This window comes from Maniola jurtina, chromosome 4 (genome assembly GCF_905333055.1).
Source record: "Maniola jurtina chromosome 4, ilManJurt1.1, whole genome shotgun sequence".
Classification (NCBI taxonomy): domain Eukaryota; kingdom Metazoa; phylum Arthropoda; class Insecta; order Lepidoptera; family Nymphalidae; genus Maniola; species Maniola jurtina.
Window position 1 is genome coordinate 9,721,445 of NC_060032.1, and position 22,781 is coordinate 9,744,225.

Genomic DNA, 22,781 nt, shown 5'->3' on the forward strand with positions numbered 1-22,781 from the left:
TTAGGGATGGGACGTAACTCGCATTTAGCGAGTAACCTCTTACGTAAACTTTGATATTTATCGTAATATTTGGATCGTAACCCAGGATCGCGATATATTGTACCGCAGACCCATGTTTAGTAAATGATCGGCGTATTGGTGTGATTCCTATCGAATCGAACGTGTGGACTGTGGTATCGAATATCGATCTGCAGTCCAAAATATTACTCTATCAATATCGATCGTCGTGTAGCATTCACCTTACGCTTGAAAGTTGAATCGATTAACTTGAAGATCAAATGAACCGATGCGGAAAATCTCTAGATTGTCGAATCGGTCTTCGTAAAAATCGCATTGTATCCATCCTTACAATCCGACAAGGCTCTTTTGGCGCGTGGCCAAAATGGGAACTAGAGCGTCTGTCTTGAGAAGTGCACTTGTTGATAGTTCGCTGTGTAGCGACAGCGCCCTAATTCAAGTGCCAAAAGAGCCTTGTCGGACTGTAGCTAGTTACATACTCTTTGGTGTTTACAATTTTGCATGTTTGCAATATTTTTGATGTTTTTGACATGTTGACTTTTGAACTCAAAGTACAATTATTAATAGTTTAATAAAAACTTGGTGTACTTGATATTTACCATACATACATTTAGGGAATTTATAAAACTTCTGAGTTTTGTCTGATCATTACAAATTAAAGTAGACCGATTGAACAGTTTGTGTTGTGTTTTCAGGAAGAAATTAATTATGGCTGCTATAACCAAAACACGCAACTTTAAGATATTTCGTGGTTTATCGTATAACTACACTCCATGCGTAATTTCTAGTAGGAACCTAAATCTTCAAGAATACCACAGTAAGGATTTGTTGCGGAAGCACCAAGTGTCAATTCAGAACTTTCGTCTCCTCGACTCAAACTTGAATCCAAACTCATTATCCGACTTTAAGGCTGATGAATATGTAGTAAAAGCTCAAATTTTAGCGGGTGGAAGGGGTAAAGGGCATTTCAATAATGGTTTCAAAGGTGGGGTGCATTTAACTAAAAATCCAAATGAGATACTCAGCTTAGCTAAAAATATGATTGGACATAAGTTGATAACAAAACAAACTCCAAAAGAAGGAATACTTGTAGACAAGGTAATGGTAGCGGAGAGTGTCAACATCGTACGGGAGACGTACTTAAGTATTATAATGGAGAGAACCTATAATGGTGCTGCGTTGGTCGCCTCTCCTGCTGGCGGCATGGATATTGAAGCAGTTGCTGAGAAAACGCCACATCTTCTCAAAACAGTCCCCATTGACATCCATGAAGGCATTACAGATAAGATGGCTAAGGAAGTTGCTGAATTTTTAGAATTCAAAGGCCCTTTGGTTAACAAATGTGCTGAAGAAATAAAAAAGCTATGGCAACTGTTTCTAAAGGTAAAAGTGGTTTAATTATTGTATATTTATAAATAAATTATTTACTGATGACACTCCTATTGTGAATTGCAAATCAAATTATGATATATTAAAATTGCAACACATATAAGGTATGTTTTGCTTATATAATAATGCATATTAAGGTATGGCCAGCAGCAAACATGTGACACTCACAATGTCTTCTCCATAGAATTATCTACCTGTATACTTTGCTTTTGTTACTTGCTACTTTTACGTGAAATTAAGGGACTTGAGACAGCTATAAAGATGTATTTACATGATATGATAACTTTTTCTCAAAGCGAACTTTATTTTGAGATGGCTAAAAATTTCAAGGTTGCGCCACCAACATGTGAATGTTAATACAGTGCTCAGAGTGCTGATGTAAAATTACCCTAATGTTAATGGTTTTAATTTACAAATTATGAAATTTTAATTTTTGATATCACAATAAATTGAATATCCGAAAAAGACCACTGTTATTTCATAGCAATTTTAAGTTTTCACTTCTCTGGGAAGTCCCTACTGATAGCCAATTTTTCTTTTTGTTATTTCAAGGTTGATGCAACTCAACTGGAAATCAACCCATTGGTGGAGACTGATGATGGCAGAGTTGTAGCAGTGGATGCAAAAATTAACTTTGATGATAACGCACAGTTCCGACAAAAAGATATATTTGCCCTTGATGATACCTCTGGGATTGATCCTAGAGAGGTAAGTAACAAATCATAAGGTCACAGCACACATATCAACTCAGGAACAGAACGTCAACATAATATCATTTCGAGCTGTCCAGTATTCTTAGTATGAAACTTTGGGCTGGTAATGGGTTGATCATGATGATGGCATAGCCTAGAAATTTATTATAACACAGTTTTATACTTTTCATAAACATGTCATAATATCAACAGGCTATCAGAAAAGTTTTATGTAAACAAGGGCAAATTCTATCTTATCAATACTTGATGCAATATTGACAAAATTGTATATTATGTTATTGCATATCTTTAAACAAAGACATCTTTGTGCTAATAGTATTATCTTATAACTATGTTTTGCTTATAATCATTACATAAGTATATTGAAAGATTGTTTGTTTAAAGTATAGGATTTATGTAGACTATGAATATATTAAAGAAGAAAAACAATAAAAAATTATAGTTTTTCTTTGACTTGCTAGCTGACTTGCCCACATTAACATGTATTCTATCAAGAGAATGAGAATTCATGTCGTACATAGTTATAAAAAAAAATGTGAATGTGAATATGTTAATATCTTTATCTGATTTCAATGTGTTCAACCAACATGTTGGTGAAAACTGCTTTGAAATCTGAGTTATGTAAGTGCATTTAAACAAATGCAGATTATATTTATGAATTTTAGTTTTCTGAATAAATACAGATTCTAATATTACCTGCATTGTACCAAAGTTCACCTATGCTGTCTATTTGAAAGGTCTATTCGTAGAATTGAACAGGTTTTGTTCAAGTCACCAAACTCTCAGCCAATCTTAACATTTTCAGAAAGAAGCTGCTGAGCTCAACCTAACCTACATAGACATGGATGGCAGTATTGGATGCATGGTGAATGGGGCTGGTTTAGCCATGGCCACCATGGACCTCATCATGTTAAGCGGAGGCAGACCAGCTAACTTCCTTGACCTTGGAGGAGGAGTCGGCCAATCTCAAGTTTCTGCAGCTTTGAGAATATTGGAATCTGATCCTAAAGTGAAGGCTATATTTGTAAACGTTTTTGCTGGTGAGATCTTTGTTCTGTATCATTAGTGCTAATTTGGTATGACTAAAAAGCAAAACTAAGTAAATGAAGTAGTCTATAAGTTTTTTAAGGCAAAAATTTTTGTTTGCTAGATAAGACAATATGGTACTTGCGTGTTTACCTATTTATATGTAAGCAAAGGAAAATACGTAAAAAAGTCAAATATGAATGAGAAGAATCTTCACGAAAATTATTTGTGAAGGCTTTCATTATAAAGCAATCCTATATGAAACTTTTCAAGTATTTTTCAAGGTTTAAGAGTCACTAAATACACTATAAATATTATGATAAAATCATCATTCACATTAGATTACAATCAGATGCAATCATTGATAAGATAAACTTACTTTATTGTACAATAAAAGTGATTATAAAGCGACTATTTATAAAGGAATTTTGTATCATTTCAGGTATCGTCAATTGCGCGACAGTAGCCAAGGGAATTGTGGCAGCTTGTAAGGAAACTCCTCCCAAACATCCACTTGTGATCAGGTTAGCAGGCACAAATGCGGCACAAGCTAAAACGATACTCGAGGAGTCTGGACTTCCCTTTAAGATCATTAATGATGCTGACGAGGCAGCAAAAACTGCTGTTGCGCTTGCACAGTAATAAAGACGTAGCTAAAATCATTTTTAGGTTGAATACAGACGATCGCCTTTTCTCTGAAACATATTTTTATGCAACATATTTAGACGGTTAGCAGCGTGTCCTGTTTTTATGCTGACTCATAGAGGCGTGTCCAAAATCGGAGGATTGCATTTCGAAATTCACAGGATCATTTTTTGTGAATCATTAAAATAGTAAACAATTGTTGTCCACTTTCATTTTTCACATAAATATTTGGTGGGCTATTGTCGGTCGTCTGTGAGAGTCTAATACGTTTTTACATTTTGTTATTAGATATTTAAATTTATATATAAATATAATAGAAATATGCATATTGAAACATGACAATATTATGAAAACTAAATTGCAAAATAATAATATTTTTAATAATAAACTTATAGGAATTAGGTAAAAAATATAATTGATACAATATTTTTTATTAATATCATAATTCATAATTATTATACTTATACCTAAGTAAGAAATGAATAAGGCAGCACAATATACTTATATGTTTACAATTTGTTATTGTTTATCTCAAATTTTCAATTTTGTATTAGTATTTAGTTATTATAATAGTCATTTTTCTTATTTATCAAACTTGATATCATACCTACATTATGTGCACAATGATTTTAGTATAAAATATTTCCTTGTTTATCTTTAAGTTATAAAACACTTATGAATTTCCCACTTTACAATATGATATTTTTTGTAGCATTTTGTACTTATAAAATATTTGATGATTTTAGGTTTTTAAGACTGAGCTTTATTTGTTTATGTCTATTAACTAGTTGAACCAACAAATTCTTGCCATGAATAATAAAATAATTAGGTATTCCATTGTAGATTTAAGTGTTTTGTACATAATATTATGTAAAATAAAAATGATTTAATTATAAGCTGACCATTTTATTTTATCACACATACCTAAGGCAAAAAAACTGTACTAAAATAGCGTAGTTCTTGCAATATCTTGTTCAGTTTTTATCCAAAATCTTTAGAAGTAAGTAAGATGGTAAGAGGAATCCATACTTACTAATCCATACTTAAAATTACATTATAAATGCGAAAGTGTGTCTGTCTGTCTGCTACCTTTTCACCGCCCAACAGTTTAACCGATTCTGACGAAAGGTACAGGGTAGGTCCATATACGCCGGGGACGGACATAGGCTACTTTTTATCCCGAAAAATCAGAGTTACCACGGGATTCCTAAAAACCCATCCGTTTAACCGATTTGTATGAAATTTGGTACCGAGGTTGCTTTTCGTCCCTGTAATTGGCATCTATAGGCATTTTATCCCGGAAAATCAAACAGTTCCCCCGGGATCTTTAAAAATCTAAATCCACGTGAACGAAGTCGCGGGCGCATCCTCAAGTAATAAATAAACCTTAAAAAAATGGAACTAAAATAACCTTTTTTGAATACCATCGCAATAAACTTAACCGTTAAAGCCGATGCAGTGCACTAACTGAACATGTTGAGGCTTTAGTCGCCGGCTTTGCGGCACATAGCTGTCGCCGCGGCTCATGTTGGCGTGGCTGTCTTCGAAGCTCGGCAGATGCGCATGTATTGTTACAAGGCTCAATGACGAGCACAGAGATAGCTTATATCCCAGGGAAGGATATCATTTCCTTTGGTTAGTCTTTATCGAGAGTGGGGTGCCTATATGGTAATCGAATGAAATATTCGTGATAAGGAGAATAAATTTATTAATGAAACTAAAAAGTTGGAACTAAAATAAAATTTATTAATACCATCGCTCGCAATAAACATAACCATTACAGTCCGACAAGGCTCTCTTGGCACTTGAGTGACATCGACAAGGGGGCGCAGTTGTAGACCAAAGGCTGCCAGCAAATAAAATCTTCTCAAGTTTAGGGAATATCACTCAAGTTTAGGGAATGTTACTCAATCACGCAAAATCTCAATGTTGAAAATCGAGTAAGGTTTTATCGAATTTTAACTGAAAGAGAAATTAGGAAAGCCGTTCCTGTTTGTGCATCGAAAAAGAATCATAAAAACCATTGATAGGCCAGGGACTTGCAACCTATCATGTTTACCTGCTCAAATACTTACCTAGTGCTAATAATATAGCTATAAGATGAAGACACATTTATGCTGTCTTAATTATCAGTATATATCGCGAAGTTATGTATATGGAATGACTAACATTTAAAAAAAACCAGTTAAATTTAGGTTTTTTACTTAGCAACGCCACATACAAGGAGGCATCATGACACTTCGCAAGATGGCGGCGTTAGTTCCAATTTTGGCCACTCGCCAAGAGAGCCTTGTCGGACTGTACAATAAACCTATGCAGTACACTAGAGCCGGAAGAGGTTGAGCCGCCGGCCCTGCGGCGCGTGGGTGTCACCGAGGCTCATGTTGGCGTGGATGTCGTCGAAGCTCGGCAGCTGCGCCAGCTTGCCGCGCGCCGCCACGGCCGGCTTCTTGCTGAGCATGCGACGCGCTACCCGGACTATGTCGTCCGCTGTGACCTTTTCTAGAAAAAGCATTAAATTCCACCTAAAATAAACAGCTGCTTTCCTAGCTCAAGATAGTAGGTAACTTCCGTTCACTAAGTGTCGCTACACCCGCAGGCGCACTTATTATTTTCCATCCTAAGAATAAAATAGAATACTAGTTCTATTATTCTTATGGTTATTGGTAATTGTAATAAAATACGATTATAAATAATAAACAAAAGTTAGGCAGCGACACTTATGTTAGTGAAAAGACTTTACCTTTATTTAGACGAAAATTGATTTCGTATTCGTTTTTAAGTTTTTAGGTTAAAGGAATAAATCTGAAAACAGTAAATTTGTGGTTACATTATTAAAAAAAAAGTGTTTCAATTTTCAAAGTAAGATATTGGTATAGTTACCAAGTGGGGTATCATATGAAAGAGCTTTACATTCAAAAACAGAATTTTATTTATTTTTGTGCATAATATAGTTTTTGATTTATCGTACAAAATGTCGCACTTGGCCGGGTTTTTTTACTTATTGAAAGGGGCGATGTATATTTGAATGATGAATACGAACCAATTTCCTTAATAAAGAAAGACGGCGGTTTCCTCTTGCCGGTCGCCAGCACCTGTCGGCCGACGTCCTCGAACACGACGGGCCGCGCCTCGAGGTTCATCAGCAGCATTGACTGCAGCTGCGTCTTTGCTCTCTGCCAACAGAAATACAAGATGTATTTGAGCCATCAGTGAGCTGAAAGTTTAAACTACAGGAGAGCAATTTTATTTGTATTGGACGGGGGGCTTAACCACGCGTGACGTCAGGTGATGTTTAATATTGTTTCAAGATTTACCAATTAGATAAATCTATCATTCACAAAAGTCATAGCTCAAAGGATTAGAAAGCTGAAGTGGCAATGCGCAGATTATGTCTATCGTAGAACCGACGGCTGATGGGGCAGACGTATTCTGGAGTGGCGACCGCGTACTAGTCCGCTGGACCGATGACCTGAAGAAGGTGGCGGGGAGCGGGTGGAGCGCTCTTGGAAAGACCTATGTCCAGCAGTGGACGCATACAGGCTGATGGAATGGAATGGAATGGTCATTCACATATTGGTGAAGTGGGTTATAAGAACCGTGAACGGTATGTGGTATTGCACTAGCACCAATCAACTCAAGTATATACCCGGAGCTCAGTCTCGCCCACGTTGCCGGCCATGTTGGCGAGCTCGCGCGCGATGACGAGCGCAGTGTCGTGCAGTCTCGCGGGCGGCGCGGCAGAGTGCACGCAGAACAACCCCGTGTCGCCGTACGCGTGGTTGTAGGCCGTCGCGTTGAACATCCAGTGGTACCTGATGGAAAACTTCCTTTTCACTTCTCATACTCGTTTTCTTCATTATACTGGGTGTGAGTGGACTAAAACTGCTTTTTATGCTCTCGTGCATAAGTGTTGTATGGAATTTTCTATAGTGCCTGACAATGTTGAAGGAATTTACTGAGCCTACCTTTCTTGTCTCCTAGTACTTTATTCATGTAAGCTACATTTGGTGACACGTCAAAAGGTCTCCGCCCTTGAACTTGCGCAGTGGGTTACATATAGATCTACATACTGCGCAGTGTGTGATTTATCGATGTATGACTACAGAATATGTAATAACCAGAAGAGATGAAGTATGAGAGTGAGCCCACCCACTTTGGAGTATAGAGTGAATAGGCATCTTCTAGGTCTAGAGCTACATCATCACTTGCCAGCAGGTCTGAAAGCAGCCAAGCGCTAGTCTATAAATTAAATAAAGTAGGTATAGACGCGACAGGTTGAAATGGCGGTGCGAGATAGCGCGGGTGACGTGTTAAGGTACCCACCTGTTGAGCACGTTGGTGTAGAGCCTCGTGTACATGCCCTTGCCGGGCCCGCCCGCCGAGAACGAGCCGCCGCCGCCCATCATCATGTTGAGCACACACGTCGCCACGAAGTCACTGTCGCCGTGCGAACAGCCTTAACAAACATATTCAGCCTATACATACAGGGTGTAACCAGAACGATAACAAAAACTTGACGTTATCATTAAACTACCTTAACACAATCCATTTTTCACTTACTTTCCAATCCTATAACTACGTGCGATAGTTCGGGTAAATCAGATCCTGGGTAAAGTGGGATTTCACATTCTTCCTGAAATAAAAAAAGGTTATCTTATTATTTTAGGTTATAAAAAAGAATACCTGGCTGAGTTTGTTGAGGGCATCTTCTCAGACCAGGGCGCATTTGGAACCCCTGTAGCTTTAGTTTTAAGTTTACGTAATTATAATTAATTACGTAAATAATCCGTACGTTAATTACGTTACGTAATCATTTATCTTACAAATTCAACAATTTACAATCAAAGTGTAGAATGGTGCCTATTAACCGACTTTAAAAAAAGGCGGAGGGTCTCAATTCAACCTGTTTTTAGTAAATAGAAATAATAAATACTTTGACTTTGACTTTTGAGTTTATACATGCAGAGTTTGCAAGACCAGCCAGGCATTCCACAACGTCTTGCTGGACATTGCCATACCTATACTAATACTATATACTGATGCCTATAACACGGCTGTATAATTTATTATAGGCATCTGTGGCTCAACCTAATTTTTAGATGTATTCATTGAAAAAATAAATAATTTATTTATACACAATCCAGCTGTCTGCATACAGGACTGTGGGTGGCTAGCTTTACTGACATGAAACAAATGAATGATATGGAAGATCACCTGTTCTAATCCGCCGGTATATTGCGCTATGGATTTATCAGTCAGAGGAGTGAAGGCTGCGCTGTCGTCGTGGTCCCAGGCGGGCTTCATGTCCACGAAATATTTCTGAACGTATTCCACAAATGGTTTATGCTCTACCTGTAAACACAAGTGTAAATTAAAAATTTATAACACCCCCGACAAGTGAAGGTTACAGTAACTAGAAAAAAGCTGATAACTTTGAAACGGCTGAACCGATTTTCTTGGATGATAGCTAAGAACACTCTCGATCAAGCCACCTTTCAAACAAAAAAAAACTAAATTAAAATCGGTTCATTCGTTTAGGCACTACAATGCCACAGACAGATATACACAGATACACAGTTACACACGTCAAACTTATAACACCCCTCTTTTTGGGTTGGGGGTTAAAAAGCTTTAATGCTGTGATATATTTTTTCATCCAACACTTTGCCCAGACTTTATTCAGAGTAAAAACGAGACAGGTTTAAATCAGAAACTGTATCTTAATCCTGAGCAAAGTCAAAGTATGCTCTAAGCAGGGTTATTCCTAAAGTCTATGTGTTTTGATAAATAAATAATCGAAGTTTTTGAACACTTAGTTGGTGCTTGGACTCTCATTGCATCTATGATGGTGCTATCCCACTAGCAAATTTTCGTAGTTTACATTGTTTCTGTCATATTAGTTCTCTACGATCTTAAAATTGTATATAGTAATAAAAATCTAAACCTCCCTAGGTCTGTTAAGGTTTTTAGATAATTAAAATTGTAATTAAGTAATTACTTTAATATTTGATTATAATATTGGATACTTTACCCCAACAGCTGCCACAACCATCCGGTCAGGTGTGTAGTGATTCTTCAAGTAGTTGAGTATTATTCCTCTGTCTATTTTCATCACATTCTCTGCGGGGCAAATTTTTGGCAAACCGAGCGTGTTTCCTTTGTAAGCAGCCTGAAAAACAGAAAATTTCTTTAGTCCATCCATACCTACTAATATTATAAATGCGAAAGTGTGTCTGTCTCTCTGCTGGCTTAACAGATTTTGATGAAATTTGGTACAGAGGTAGCTGGCACCCCAGAATTTGACATTCAAGTCGGAAAATCAAGATTCCCAAGGGATTCTTAAAAACCTAAATCCACGCGGACGAAGTCGGGGGCATTGTCTGATATAAAATAAAGCAAAGAGAGAAAAAGACAAGATAAGAACTTTTAAGAATAATAAATTCGCACACTGTCCAATCCAATTAGATTGGAATCGATTTGTTAAGTGAATAGGCGATACGTGTTATTCTCGAAAAGTAATCAAAGTACGACATTGCAAATCTCACCAACATAACACTACAAAATAAGAGTATAATGTACCTAGTTGTAGATAATATATTAACGAATGGTTAATTTTACTTCTCATTACAATGTTTCAATACTCGAAATCTATGAATATTGTAGAGACGTAAAGCTCTTACTAAACCTACAGGAATATGCAATCAGCATAAGCCTGATATTTTTTTAATAAATAAAGCAAATTAAACAAAGTTTTCTATAAAAACTGATGGAGACACACTTACAGAATGTATCATGTCCATCAATATAGTCTCTTGTTCAGGCCTCATGGAAATAGTTTCTAGTTCAAACGCGACTGCCTGGCGAGCCGCCTCAATTTCCTCCGTAGACAGCTGAGGCCTCAGTGTCACTTCTGCTAACACCTTCAACAGGCAAAAGTTGATAATTTACTCTAAATGATGATTAATTTAGTATTGTTGTTGTAAGTTATCGTAGTACCTAACAAATTGGGTTCATTACAAAACAGAAAAAATATTCAATACTTACTTATTTACTGTAACAGCTAAGAAAAATAATTAAACAGAATTATTTTGGTGTACACAGTACAATAAAGTAAATGGTTTGGTAACTCAACAGAATTTTGTTTCACTGTGTATTTTTAATAAAGCTACCATTATATAATGGAGCTTTATGGTAAGGAAAAAAAAAAAAAAAACTGTGTATTTTTACGGTGCGTCCAATGCCGCTGACATAGTGATGTCAGCGGCATTGGACGAGACAATTTGGCGCTTTCATTCAAGCGAGTGCGCTTGAATGAAAGCGAGGGACGTCAGTGGCAGCGTGACGTAATTCAGGTTCAATCTAGTTAGTGTGGTTGCATAGTCACGCTTACCGTCAACGCCGGCGGGACACGAGCCTGATAGTTTTTATATCGTTTCATAGTGAAATTGACCCGCGCTGACGGTCCGCGCTGATAGTAAGCCGCGCGCTATTCGTCCGTCACGAATATCCAAGCCGGCAAACCGCGCGATACTAAACACGTTTCATAGTTTCGCGCGGGTCATTAGCGCGATTGCGAGCCGCGCTTGCCACCCGCGCTGACGGTAAGCGTAACTATGCAACCACCCTTAAAGTTCCAGAACGTTCCATTCCAGTATGTGAACATGTTTACCTGAGTTACAGCTTCCAGCCCTCTGGAATCTGCACTGGTTGCATACACGGTGGTATCTCTCGAACCTTGGCAGTCGCATATTCCTCCATGTCTTTCTAACTCGCGGAGCATTACATCGCGGGTTGGGAATTTGTGAGTTGCCTGTAAAATAACGTCAAGTTTAATAATGCTATTAATAAACTTGTGGTTCCCCCCAAACTAAGATCTCGAGGTAATTATAATTTTCATAAGATAGTTTTAACTATAATATTGAAATAGTTAACTACTTTTAACATTAGACACACAAAGAGCTAAAGAGTTACTGAAGATGTTTGAATATTCCAATAATGCTTTACAAGTTTGACTTATCTATATATATATTGATTATATTTTACAAAAATCTCTAAAGATGCATTGCAGTCACTTTATATAAAGTATGTAATATTACTAACTGTTAGTGATTAACAAATGTCTGATCTAAAAAGTATGGCAAGTTAAACTTAATGTTAAAATTGTATTTCAAGGAAACTAGTTATGAATATAATATTTGTGTACTTACACCAAAACTTAGCTTTTCAAGGAAATGGCAGATACCATTTGGGTATGCCACTTCATATCGTGGGCCAGAATCAACAACCACTGAAATACATGAATATTAAGGTTAGAATTATTTATGTGTAAATAAAAGACCCGCAGAGGGCTGATAAACAAGTTTTAAAGTGATCTAGAGCAAATTTTTCTATCACTGAATACTTAGGTTTTGACAGATTTCCAGTACAAAAACTGTCAAAACATCGGACTAAACTTACATTTGGGGGGGGGGGGGGGGGGGGGGCAGTGTTTCTGTCTCTTACTTACCACCAGCAGTACAAAATTGTCCAAACTTCTTTTCAGATGCCACTCTCAAACCGTTGCTGAGTATAGTCACTTCAGTGACATAGTTTTCTGATTTGGAGGAGGCATATTCTACTGGTGGAAGATTCAGCATCGGCTCAGAGAGAGGTGGCAATGGTGAAACACTTTTTTTTGACAATGGTTGAGGAGGTTTGTCAATGTTTTGACTGAAGCTTCTGGACCCATATTTAAATGGTGGCAGCCTAAAAGTATTGAAATATTATTATGACATTTTTGAAATTTTATGAAATTTTTGTATTATCTTGTGGTTTCTTTTATTTCTACTGTAACTGATTATTTTGGTTATATATAAGTTACTAGATGATGCCTGCGACTTCATCCGCGTCGATTTAGGTTTTTAAAACTCCTTAGGAACTTTTTGATTTTCCAGGATAAATAATGCTATAATATGTCAGTTTTCGGGATGCAAGCTACCTTTGTACCAAATTTCATATAAATTGGTTAAACAGATGGGCCTTCAGGAACCCAGTGGAATCTCTGATTTTCCGGGATAAAAAATAGTCTATGTCCGTCTACACCTACAGGATGTAAGCTAATTCTGTACCAAATTTCATCATAATCGGTTAAACTGTTAGGCCAAAGCAGATACACTTTCGAATTTATATAGATAAATGTTTCAATATTTTTCATTAAATAGGTATTAATATTAAGCATTTTTTTATTTCAATACAATGTAAAAATTTTAGTTTGATTCTGGATTTCACTGGTTAAATTTTTATATCAAACTAGCGACCCGCTCCAGTTCTCACGGAGTTTTTGAAACACCTAAATCAACGCGGACGAAGTCGCGGGCATCACCTAGTTTTAAATAAATAGAAAGTTTATCAACAAAAAGGGCAAATAATAAACTAACCCATTTTTTATAGAACGCAACCTAGAAAATAGAACTTTCATGTCTGATACATGAGACATTTTATCCGCCTAAATACGCACTAATTTTACTGTAGTAATTAATAATTCACAATTTTGTTATTGTTTAGCAATTAATTAAAAATTTCACAAATTATTTTCACAATTTTAAATTATTTTTTAAAATTTGACTAAACAACCATTGTCCAACCATTGTCCGTTTTGTTTTTTTTTTGTTTCTTTTTTCCGGCTCTCTCTGGTTGATGGTTCTACGGTACCGGTTAAGGCTCTGGATTCTGGCTCTTTTTGAAATCCTGTTGACCAAAGACTAATAATAGGAAGAAACGCACATCTGCCAACATAACCAAATAAGTACCTAGACTTCATATCTACATTTGAAACCAAAGAGTAAGCTTCGCCTACTTGTCCGAGATAAGGAGTCAATAAGGCTGATAAAATATTGATAGTGTGTGAAACGTCAAACGAGTGATAAAAATCAGACTGAATAGATATAATTTATACGTTTTCCGTCATTTGGCGCAGCCATGCATTTTTATAACTTAAACTTTCCACATAAAACAGTTCCTGATATATTTAGGATGATCAGGCGTTTGTTTTCATCTTATAAAAAAGTGCCTCGAGTATGTGTTGTGGGTGCAGGCCCGGCCGGCTTTTATGCAGCTATGCATCTGAACAAAAAACTTGACTCTGTTATAATTGATATAATAGAAAAACTTCCAGTACCGTTCGGATTAGTAAGGTAGGCACTGTTTTTTACAAAAGTACATGGGCATTGTACATATAAAAATAGCAAGGAAAAATACTTAGGTGGGTTACCTGGTCAACAGCGTATGTATTAAGGATAGGAAGGAGAGGTCCTATATTAAAATCACAAATATATTGTTTGTATGGATTTAGGTTTTTTAGAAATCCTGTGACGTTATTCAGGGAACTTTGATTTTCTTGTGACAAAAAGTGGCCTATATCCATCTTCATTCTTCAGAAAGCAAGCTATCTCTGCACCAAATTTTTAAAAAATCAGTTGAACAGATGGGATGTGAAAAGGTAATAAATAGACATACTTTTGCATTTATAATATTAAAGTACTTAGTACATTAATGTTGCTTCTACAAATATATATTCTCTGAACTACAGACTAGTTGTCTTACTACTTTAACTTTAGCTATGTTAAATAATAATAATTCTTAAAAAAATCTTTTTTTGTCAAACACACTTCTTGAAGTGACACCTTTAATAAAGAGTAAGTGGTAACACATACACATTGAATGTAATGTATGATTGTAGTGTGTAAAGTTTTTTATAGACTGCAAAAGCCTGCAGGGTGATCGGCTAAAAATGTATCAATCATTAAAGGACAGCATCAATGTCAAAACATGGTTTTTGGCCAATAGGATTGGCCAAAAACCATGTTTTGACATTGATGCTGTCCTTTAATCTATACTAATGTTATAAAGAGGAAACCTTTGTATTTTTGTATTTTTGTATGTTTGTATTGAATAGGCTCAAAAACTACTGGACCGATTTCAAAATTTCTTTTACCATTACTTAGAGGGATTCTTCCGAATCCGTATAGGCTATATTTTATCCCGGAAAATAGATAGGATTTTTCGTGGTAGTGAAAATTGTGGAGTAAGGCGTCGAAAAAACTGCCATACGTTAACGATTCTCGCGAACGCTGCCTAAATGGTTAGAGATGTATGGTTGACTTCTATAGAAAAGTTGTAGAACTCAAAAATGCCTACAAAAAAGTCCGCGATAGTATAAACCAAACGTTATTTTAGCCATTATAACCACTTTTCCATAGAATAAAAGTATTTAAAATTATTAGCCTATGTTTATTGATCATATTATCGTCAAATACTAATCCTTATCCAAATAAACTATTTATTGAGATAGGCTACTTTTTATCCCGGAAAATCAAAGAGTTCCCACGGGATTTCGAAAAGCCTAAATCCACGCGGGCGAAGCCGCGAGCATCGGCTAGTGATTGATATATTTTTAGCCGATAGGCCCCCTGTATTCAGTTTGCCTTCATGCTAATTGGTGCTAGATTATTTTGTTTCAAAAGATTATCATTTTACAGATATGGTGTTGCTCCTGATCATCCTGAAGTTAAAAATGTCATCAACCAGTTCACTAAACTAGCCCAACAACAGAATGTAAATTTTTATGGCAACATAACACTAGGCAAAGACATAAGCTTGAAACAGCTGAGACAACATTATGATGCTGTTTTATTGGTAGGTATACTTAGTTCAATTTGGAGAAAAATTTAACTGAAAGTAAGAATATATGATACATGATTAAATCATACACAAATTAATGTTAAGTACATCTTGATTGCTGAGTGTCTAGTTTCTTAGTAGAATCTTCTTTCTAAACCAGTGCTGCCCGGCTAGCATGGGCAGTAGATAAAAAATAATATAATAATATATATAATTTTTATCTACTGCCCATGCTAGCCGGGCTGGTCGGCATATGTCAGCATATAGGTGTGCACTGAGTTGTTTGGGATGCAGCTTGACAAAATTATATTGGATATCAGGATGCTCGAGGACGACCCAAGGTTATGCCCGCCACTTACACCCTATAATTCGCACAGTTCAGTGTACACTTAACTATATACCTATAGGCTTTAGTCCACAAATCCCCTTGTAATAAATATTTTTGAACTGATAGTTAAAACCAAAGATGAACCTAAAATTCTTTGAATGTAAACAGTAATAAGAATTCAATTTATAAAATTTAACATTCAACGTTTTTCAGACCTATGGTGCAGAAGAAGATAAAACTTTAGGTATAGAAAATGAAGACGCAAAAAATGTTATGGCAGCCAAGAATTTCGTAGGATGGTACAATGGACACCCGAGAGATAGAGACCTCAATGTAGGTATTTAATGTTTATAGAAAAGTTAGAACAAACAAACACTGATGCATAATAAATATTTTTGAACCAATAATTATTTATTTTTCAGGTTGACTTATCTGGACAAATTGCTGCAATCTTAGGCCAGGGGAATGTTGCTTTGGATATAGCTAGAATACTGTTGTCACCAATAGACGACTTGAAAAAGACTGATATAACAGAACATGCATTGCAAGTATTAGCTGAGTCAAAAATAAAGGAATTATATCTGGTAGGAAGAAGAGGACCATTAAATGTTGCATTTACCATTAAAGAGTTGAGAGAACAGATTAATCTTAAAAGTTGTGCAACTGTTTGGAGAGAGAATGATTTTGTTGGTGTAGCCGATGTAGTCAGTAACTTAGCAAGGCCTAGAAAGAGATTGACTGAGCTTATGCTTAAATCGTTAAATGACAGTTTAAAAGATCAATCATCTAATGAGGCTCGAAAGTATTTTAAACCCATTTTCTTTAGGAGCCCCCAAAGATTTTTAGTTGATGACCATAATAATTTGACTGGCATAGAATTGATATGTAATAAATTAGTTGGGGACAGAATAGAGGAACAGAAATGTGTTCCAACCAATGATAGGGAAATTTTGAATTGCAGTCTTGCAATACGTAGTATTGGATACAGAAGCATTCAAGTTGACCCGAATATAAATTTTTCAAATGGTTCAGTGGTAAATGATAAAGGTCGTGTTATACTAACTGAAACAGGTGATTTAGCGAGGCTCTATGTTGCTGGCTGGCTAGGCACTGGCCCGGTAGGGGTGATATTACACACTATGGGTAATGCCTTCCAAGTGGCTAAAGGAATATGTGAAGATTTACAAAATAGTAATCAAAATTATACAAAGGGTGGTTTTCAAGAAATAAGGAAAAATATTTTGAATAATAACATACCAGTTATAGATTGGCAGGGATGGGAAAAAATTGATAAATATGAGATAGAGCTGGGTAAAAATTGTGGCAAACCTAGAGAGAAAATTACCTTAATTGATAAGATGATACAAGTAGCAACTGCGTAGTTAACAGGGTGTATTCGGTTTCAAGTTGATTAGATTTGGTTATGGGTTACTTAGAGGTACTCTGGCTACCGAAAGCAAACTTGACATTTCCATTAATAAAATAATGTACCCTTAACAGTTTGCGTTAAGGATCAAATTTTAAATCTTAATAAATTGTCGCCAGATATTTTTCAACCAAACACCCCTTGTAGCCATCTAAACACTTCCTATGATTAAGAATTTATATTTTAAATATTTTGACAAAAGAAACTATATTAGGTATAATTAAATTAAGTATAAAAGTGTATAAAGTTATACCAATTGTTAATTATTATTTTAAGTGCAATATTTATAAATGATTTTTTTTTAAATTTTGTATGTTAATTACAATAAAATAAAATAAAATATGTATGTTAGTTAGGATAAAAAGATTTTATTTTGTTTAATAAAAGTATATTGAAAAAAGTACTATGTGCTTATGCTTATTACTAAAGTATTACTATATGCTGATTTCACCTTTACATATCAACCTGTTTCTGAAGAAATGGGCCTTGAGACAAATGGAGTGATCCAAGTTTTGCCCAGTGAGGTTGCTATGTAGAGTAGATACAGCAACACCAAGTTGATAGCACAACTATTCTAGGAAACAAGCTTTATTGGTCTTATTTGGTTGTACACAAATCTCGTTATAATATGTTACCATTAAAACTCTTGCCATAGTCTAAATTATAGTCCAAACTAATTTTGATAAATAACATTAGTCAAAAGTAGTTTTGACTGAAAAAGATTATCTAAAAATATAAGTTTAAACTCAGAAAGTGGGTTTAAATCTGAGTCCCGCGACTCAATGCAGTCTTATCTGCCCTACCTCTAGTGTTTTAAATAAGGTACGCCGCTAAGACTCGTATCGTCGCCCCTTAATAAGTTCTGACAGTAACATACTTATACAATAAGCAAGCTTATGCTTGCTAGAACACTGACATTTTACTATTGTAAACAATTAATGTGAGTCTTCATAATATGTTTTCTTAAACTGCTTTTACTTGCATATTTATTTTGACACACATCACAAGTATAAGGTTTTTCACCAGTGTGTGTCTTAAAATGAGATTTTAAACTACTACTTTGCGCACATCTAAAGTTACAATGCTGACAACAATACGGTTTCTCCCCAGTGTGAGTCCTCATGTGCCTCTTGATACTGCTGCGCTGTAGAGATTTAAATTGACAAAAACTGCAAGAATAAGGTTTTTCATCTGTGTGAGTCTTCATATGCCTTTTTAGACCTCTTTTTTGTGAACACTTAAAGTCACAATGCAGACAAGAATATGGTTTCTCTTTAGTGTGAGTTCTTAAATGGCTTGTTAAACTGCCGTATTGGGTGCATCTAAAGTCACAATGCTGGCAATGATATGGTTTCTCACCAGTGTGAGTCCGCAAGTGGGAAGTTAGAGTTCCTTTCTCCCTACATTTGTATTGGCAATATTTGCAACAAAAAGGTTTATCTCCAGTGTGTATTGTCTTATGACTTTTAAGAGAGCTACTGCTTTTAAATTTAAGCTGACAAATGTTGCAAGAATAAGGTCTTTCATCACTATGACGCCTCATATGTGATATTAATGTACTTCTATCTGTACATTTATACTGGCAATATTTACAACTAATGGGTGTCTCCCCAGTGTGTGTCATCATATGCCTCTTTAGACAGCTACTGGTTACACACTTATGCTGACAAACATTGCAACAATAAGGTTTTTCACCATTGTGTCTCATCATGTGTGTTTTTAAAGAACTTGTATTTGCACATTTGTAGTCACAATATGTACATGAAAAAGGCTTCTCCCCAGTGTGAGTCCTCATGTGCCATACATGAGAACTTGCATTCTTGCATTTAAAGTTACAAAATTTACAAGTGTAAGGTCGCTCCCCTGTGTGTGTTCGCAAGTGTAAAATTAAAGTATTTCTCATGGAAGCTTTATACGGGCAATGCGAACATGCAAAAGGTCTTTCCCCAGTGTGAATTCTCATGTGACATGTAAAAGAATATTTCTTTATACATTTAAACTCGCACTTGTTACAAAAATATGTTTTCTCGCCAGTATGAATTTTCATGTGTGTCAGTAAACTCGTACTCGTTTTAAATTTGGACTGACACATGTTGCAATGATATTTTTCACCAGAGTGAGTTCTCTTGTGAATCAAAAAGTCACAATTCCACTCAGTTTTAAAGTTACAAAATTTGCAAACATAATTACTTTTCTCATTACTGTACACCCTCTTGATGTGAGCAACTAAATAACTTTTGTGCTGAAATTCTTGTTTACAGATTGTACATGTAAAGGGTTTCTCACCAATGTGAGTCCTCATAATATGATTTTGCATAGCAGTTTTGCCTTTGAATTTACACTGACACTGTTTACAAAAATAAGTTTTTACACCAGCAAGAGTCTCCAAATGTGAATTTAGAGCACTTTTTGTGTGAGTTTTCATGTGTTTCATCAAAGTGGCACTAGTCTTTAATTTTGCCTGACATACATTGCACTCAACAGCTTTCTCTCCAGTATGCGTTCTCATATGATGAACTAAATAATGCTTTTGTTCAAATGTACTCTGACAAATGTCACAAATAAATGCTTTTTTATCGCTGTTGGGTGCAATTGATTGATTTCCCTTAATATCACAATAAGTAGATGCAGATACATTTTCTACTGCATCATTGTTACTATGTACAGTTGAGTGAGATTCCAAATTAACTCCTTCCAAAAGGATCAACTTTTTGCACTTTTCTTTGTTTGTATTCATTTGAGTTGGCTTGTCGGAATTTAAAGGTATTGTAATTGGAGTATGAATTTGATTGTCTCTTAAATTTTCCATTTCTGAAGTGTTGCCACATAATTCTTTCTTAAATACATCAAAGTGTGAGTCGTAAACATTAGCACAAGTCTCCATGCAATCTTGGTCTAAGGGTTCTTGTTTAAATATTGTTCCAGTATCCACACTAAGTTTAGAGTTATCTGCTTTTTCATTGTTGATTTCATTGTTGATTTCAACTTTGTTCACAATTCCATGCGCAATGTCTATTTCTACCTGTTTATCTGAATTTGTTGGTTTTTGATTAATATTAGGTGTTTCTATTTCATGTATGAAAAAAGGAACAGCTCCAAGCCGCATTTTCTTTGATCCACTTCTAGTTTCTGAGAAGTCCTCAGTAAGGAAATGCTGTGAGCAAACTACTGTGCCGCGTGGCAAGGGAGATCCTTGTTTACCGAGAGCTTGGAGCCAGGTTGCGCGGATTCCGCGTGACGTGGGGAACCTGTAACAATTAAACATCACATGTAAAGAGTATAGACAGTTTTATTTTGTTTTTCTAGGTCTGGAAGGATTGTGCTGTTGTAACTATGTTATTTCCTTATCCTAACTATGCCAAAACTGCAACTTGCCACAGTCCAATTTATGCATTTACAAGAGCTTACAGGGCCAACGAGACAAGAGTGCCGTTGAAAAGGTTCATATTTGAAAATAGGTAAGGAACATCCTTACCTAGTTTTAAGCATTACTGAAAAGTGTCCATTCTTTTAGTTTACAAAAAACTCCAGATTCGTACGCTCAACATCTGTAGCGATAATGCCACAAAGGGTATCGGCCGCCCGTAATTATGCCAAAGTAGACAGTACCTACACAAAATGGGTTGTACACCAATCAGTCACGAAATTGTGTGCAAGATCGGCTCAAAAAAACTGGAATCCATTAATCATATACCTATCAACATTAGGGTATAATTCAGCTCAATCAATTTATTTTCTTTTTGACTGGGGAATGAAAGTGACCTAGCAAAGTTGATGTCGTCGACGTCCATGTTAGGTGATAGGTCACCACAAAATACAAATGGTCACAAATCACAATTCATATCCAGCACAAGCTCCAGCAACAATATATTATGTAGGTAGGTACTTACTTATGGAAAGTAATGCCCAGAGATTCAGACTCGCGATTCGGCTCATTTTTATTTTTACAAAAAGGCGCAAAGCACTGCATTTTATAAAATGTTTTAACATGGAATATAATACACTTAAACACTAATACCTGATTTTAAATAATTAAAGAAATCAAGGAACTAATTTTTAGACGCAAGTCAGCCTCATTTTTGTTTTGATTTGATATTTCATATTTGTAATTTGTGCTACAATTGAATGTTACCATGCATGCATTTGTGGATAACTTTGTGAATAGAAATAGAACACATCGTATGACAAATTAGCTTTTGCCCGCAACTTCGCGTGGACTACACAAGGTGGATGCGACGGGTTTGCCCGCGTAATTCTACCCCGAACCATTCGTAATATATCATAATTTTGCGAATTTTCGACTATTTCGCCCTTTAATTTGAGTTTTCTTGTCTTGTTCGACGACGACGGACGGAGGACGCGACTTTCGTTTGAAGCAGTGGTTTACAATGTTACCCGTGACGATTGTAATTAATTTCGACAAATTCAGGGCAATCAAACCTGTGAATAAAACAGGCAAAATTAAATTCACAAGTGGAAACACTGTAATACTTATTGCCAACTTGCCAACGGTACAGCTTCCTTTTTCTTGTGTTCTTTTTGTCAAACGAGGTTACCGTGCCTAGGTTAGGAAGTTTGAACGAATAATATTATTACATTTTGCAATTAATACTAATGTTTAAAGTTGAATAAGTGTTGTAATGTAAGTAATGTTTAATTTTTAGGTGAACCATTATGGCTGAAGAAAACTGGAATGACGATGGCGTCGAGGCGGGCAGCATGGCTGTCGAATCCATGCCACTGCCGCAAGCGGCTGACATTCCGGAAATCAAATTATTTGGAAGATGGAGCTGTTACGATGTTCAGGTGTCCGATATGTCTTTACAAGACTACATTTCTGTGAAGGAGAAGTATGCCAAATACCTGCCCCACTCAGCGGGTAGGTATGCCCACAAACGTTTCCGTAAAGCGCAGTGCCCAATTGTTGAACGTCTGACCAATTCACTGATGATGCACGGAAGAAACAACGGCAAGAAACTGATGGCCGTTCGTATCGTCAAGCACGCTTTTGAGATCATCCACCTTTTGACTGGTGAAAATCCTCTGCAGGTTCTTGTTACAGCTATTATCAACTCTGGGCCTCGTGAAGACTCTACTAGAATTGGTCGTGCGGGTACAGTGCGCCGTCAGGCTGTGGATGTGTCACCCCTACGCCGTGTGAACCAAGCCATTTGGCTATTATGTACTGGAGCGCGGGAAGCTGCATTCAGAAACATTAAAACAATTGCAGAGTGTGTTGCTGATGAACTTATCAATGCTGCTAAGGGTTCATCTAACTCTTATGCCATCAAGAAGAAGGATGAACTTGAACGTGTTGCTAAATCCAACCGTTAAGGGCTTTATACATATAAGGATAATAAAAATGTAAGAAAACTTTTGGTATTTTATTCATTTTTAATTTTCAAAAGTACTTATGACAGGTTTTCCTAAAAAAGATTGGCTCAAATACGAAGGGTATTTAAAGCTCTTTTCAACTTTAACTTAATTAACTGATGAGAAACTTTCAGTTGTAGTTTATTGAAGATTAGCTAATTCCTGCAACATCATCCACTTTAGGTTATTAAGAATCCAAACC

At 36.0% G+C, this 22,781-nt stretch overlaps 4 protein-coding genes across 5 annotated transcripts; 2 read left to right on the top strand and 2 right to left on the bottom strand.

Moving 5' to 3' along the window:
• The first annotated feature begins 523 nt into the window (after positions 1–523).
• Positions 524–4,151, top strand: LOC123864229 (succinate--CoA ligase [GDP-forming] subunit beta, mitochondrial). The gene is made up of 4 exons (XM_045904515.1): positions 524–1,401; positions 1,960–2,115; positions 2,926–3,160; positions 3,589–4,151. The coding sequence occupies exons 1-4, from the start codon at positions 727–729 to the stop codon at positions 3,786–3,788; spliced, it is 1,266 nt and encodes a 421-aa protein (XP_045760471.1). The 5' UTR covers positions 524–726; the 3' UTR covers positions 3,789–4,151.
• A 1,365-nt stretch (positions 4,152–5,516) lies between these two features.
• LOC123864346 (mitochondrial-processing peptidase subunit alpha) lies at positions 5,517–13,447 on the bottom strand. 2 transcript variants are annotated; one of them, XM_045904706.1, is made up of 13 exons: positions 13,211–13,447; positions 12,301–12,539; positions 12,002–12,081; positions 11,464–11,604; positions 10,577–10,714; positions 9,826–9,963; positions 9,009–9,146; positions 8,355–8,427; positions 8,118–8,250; positions 7,441–7,606; positions 6,835–6,967; positions 6,093–6,293; positions 5,517–5,569 (listed from the first exon to the last, which is right to left on the bottom strand). In XM_045904706.1, the coding sequence occupies exons 1-12, from the start codon at positions 13,267–13,269 to the stop codon at positions 6,115–6,117; spliced, it is 1,617 nt and encodes a 538-aa protein (XP_045760662.1). In that variant the 5' UTR covers positions 13,270–13,447; the 3' UTR covers positions 5,517–5,569; positions 6,093–6,114. The 2 variants fall into 2 exon arrangements, with proteins under 2 accessions (XP_045760662.1, XP_045760659.1); XM_045904703.1 differs by having other exon boundaries at positions 5,517–6,293.
• A 308-nt stretch (positions 13,448–13,755) lies between these two features.
• LOC123864585 (NADPH:adrenodoxin oxidoreductase, mitochondrial-like) lies at positions 13,756–22,580 on the top strand. Its single transcript, XM_045905148.1, is given in 5 exon segments — positions 13,756–13,966; positions 15,311–15,467; positions 15,994–16,113; positions 16,203–17,158; positions 21,871–22,580. Coding segments are annotated over 5 exon segments (2,064 nt in total). The 5' UTR covers positions 13,756–13,805; the 3' UTR covers positions 22,541–22,580.
• LOC123864578 (zinc finger protein 271-like) lies at positions 17,549–21,363 on the bottom strand. The gene is made up of 2 exons (XM_045905140.1): positions 21,097–21,363; positions 17,549–20,454 (listed from the first exon to the last, which is right to left on the bottom strand). The coding sequence occupies exons 1-2, from the start codon at positions 21,174–21,176 to the stop codon at positions 18,129–18,131; spliced, it is 2,406 nt and encodes an 801-aa protein (XP_045761096.1). The 5' UTR covers positions 21,177–21,363; the 3' UTR covers positions 17,549–18,128.
• Positions 22,581–22,781: the final 201 nt, after the last annotated feature.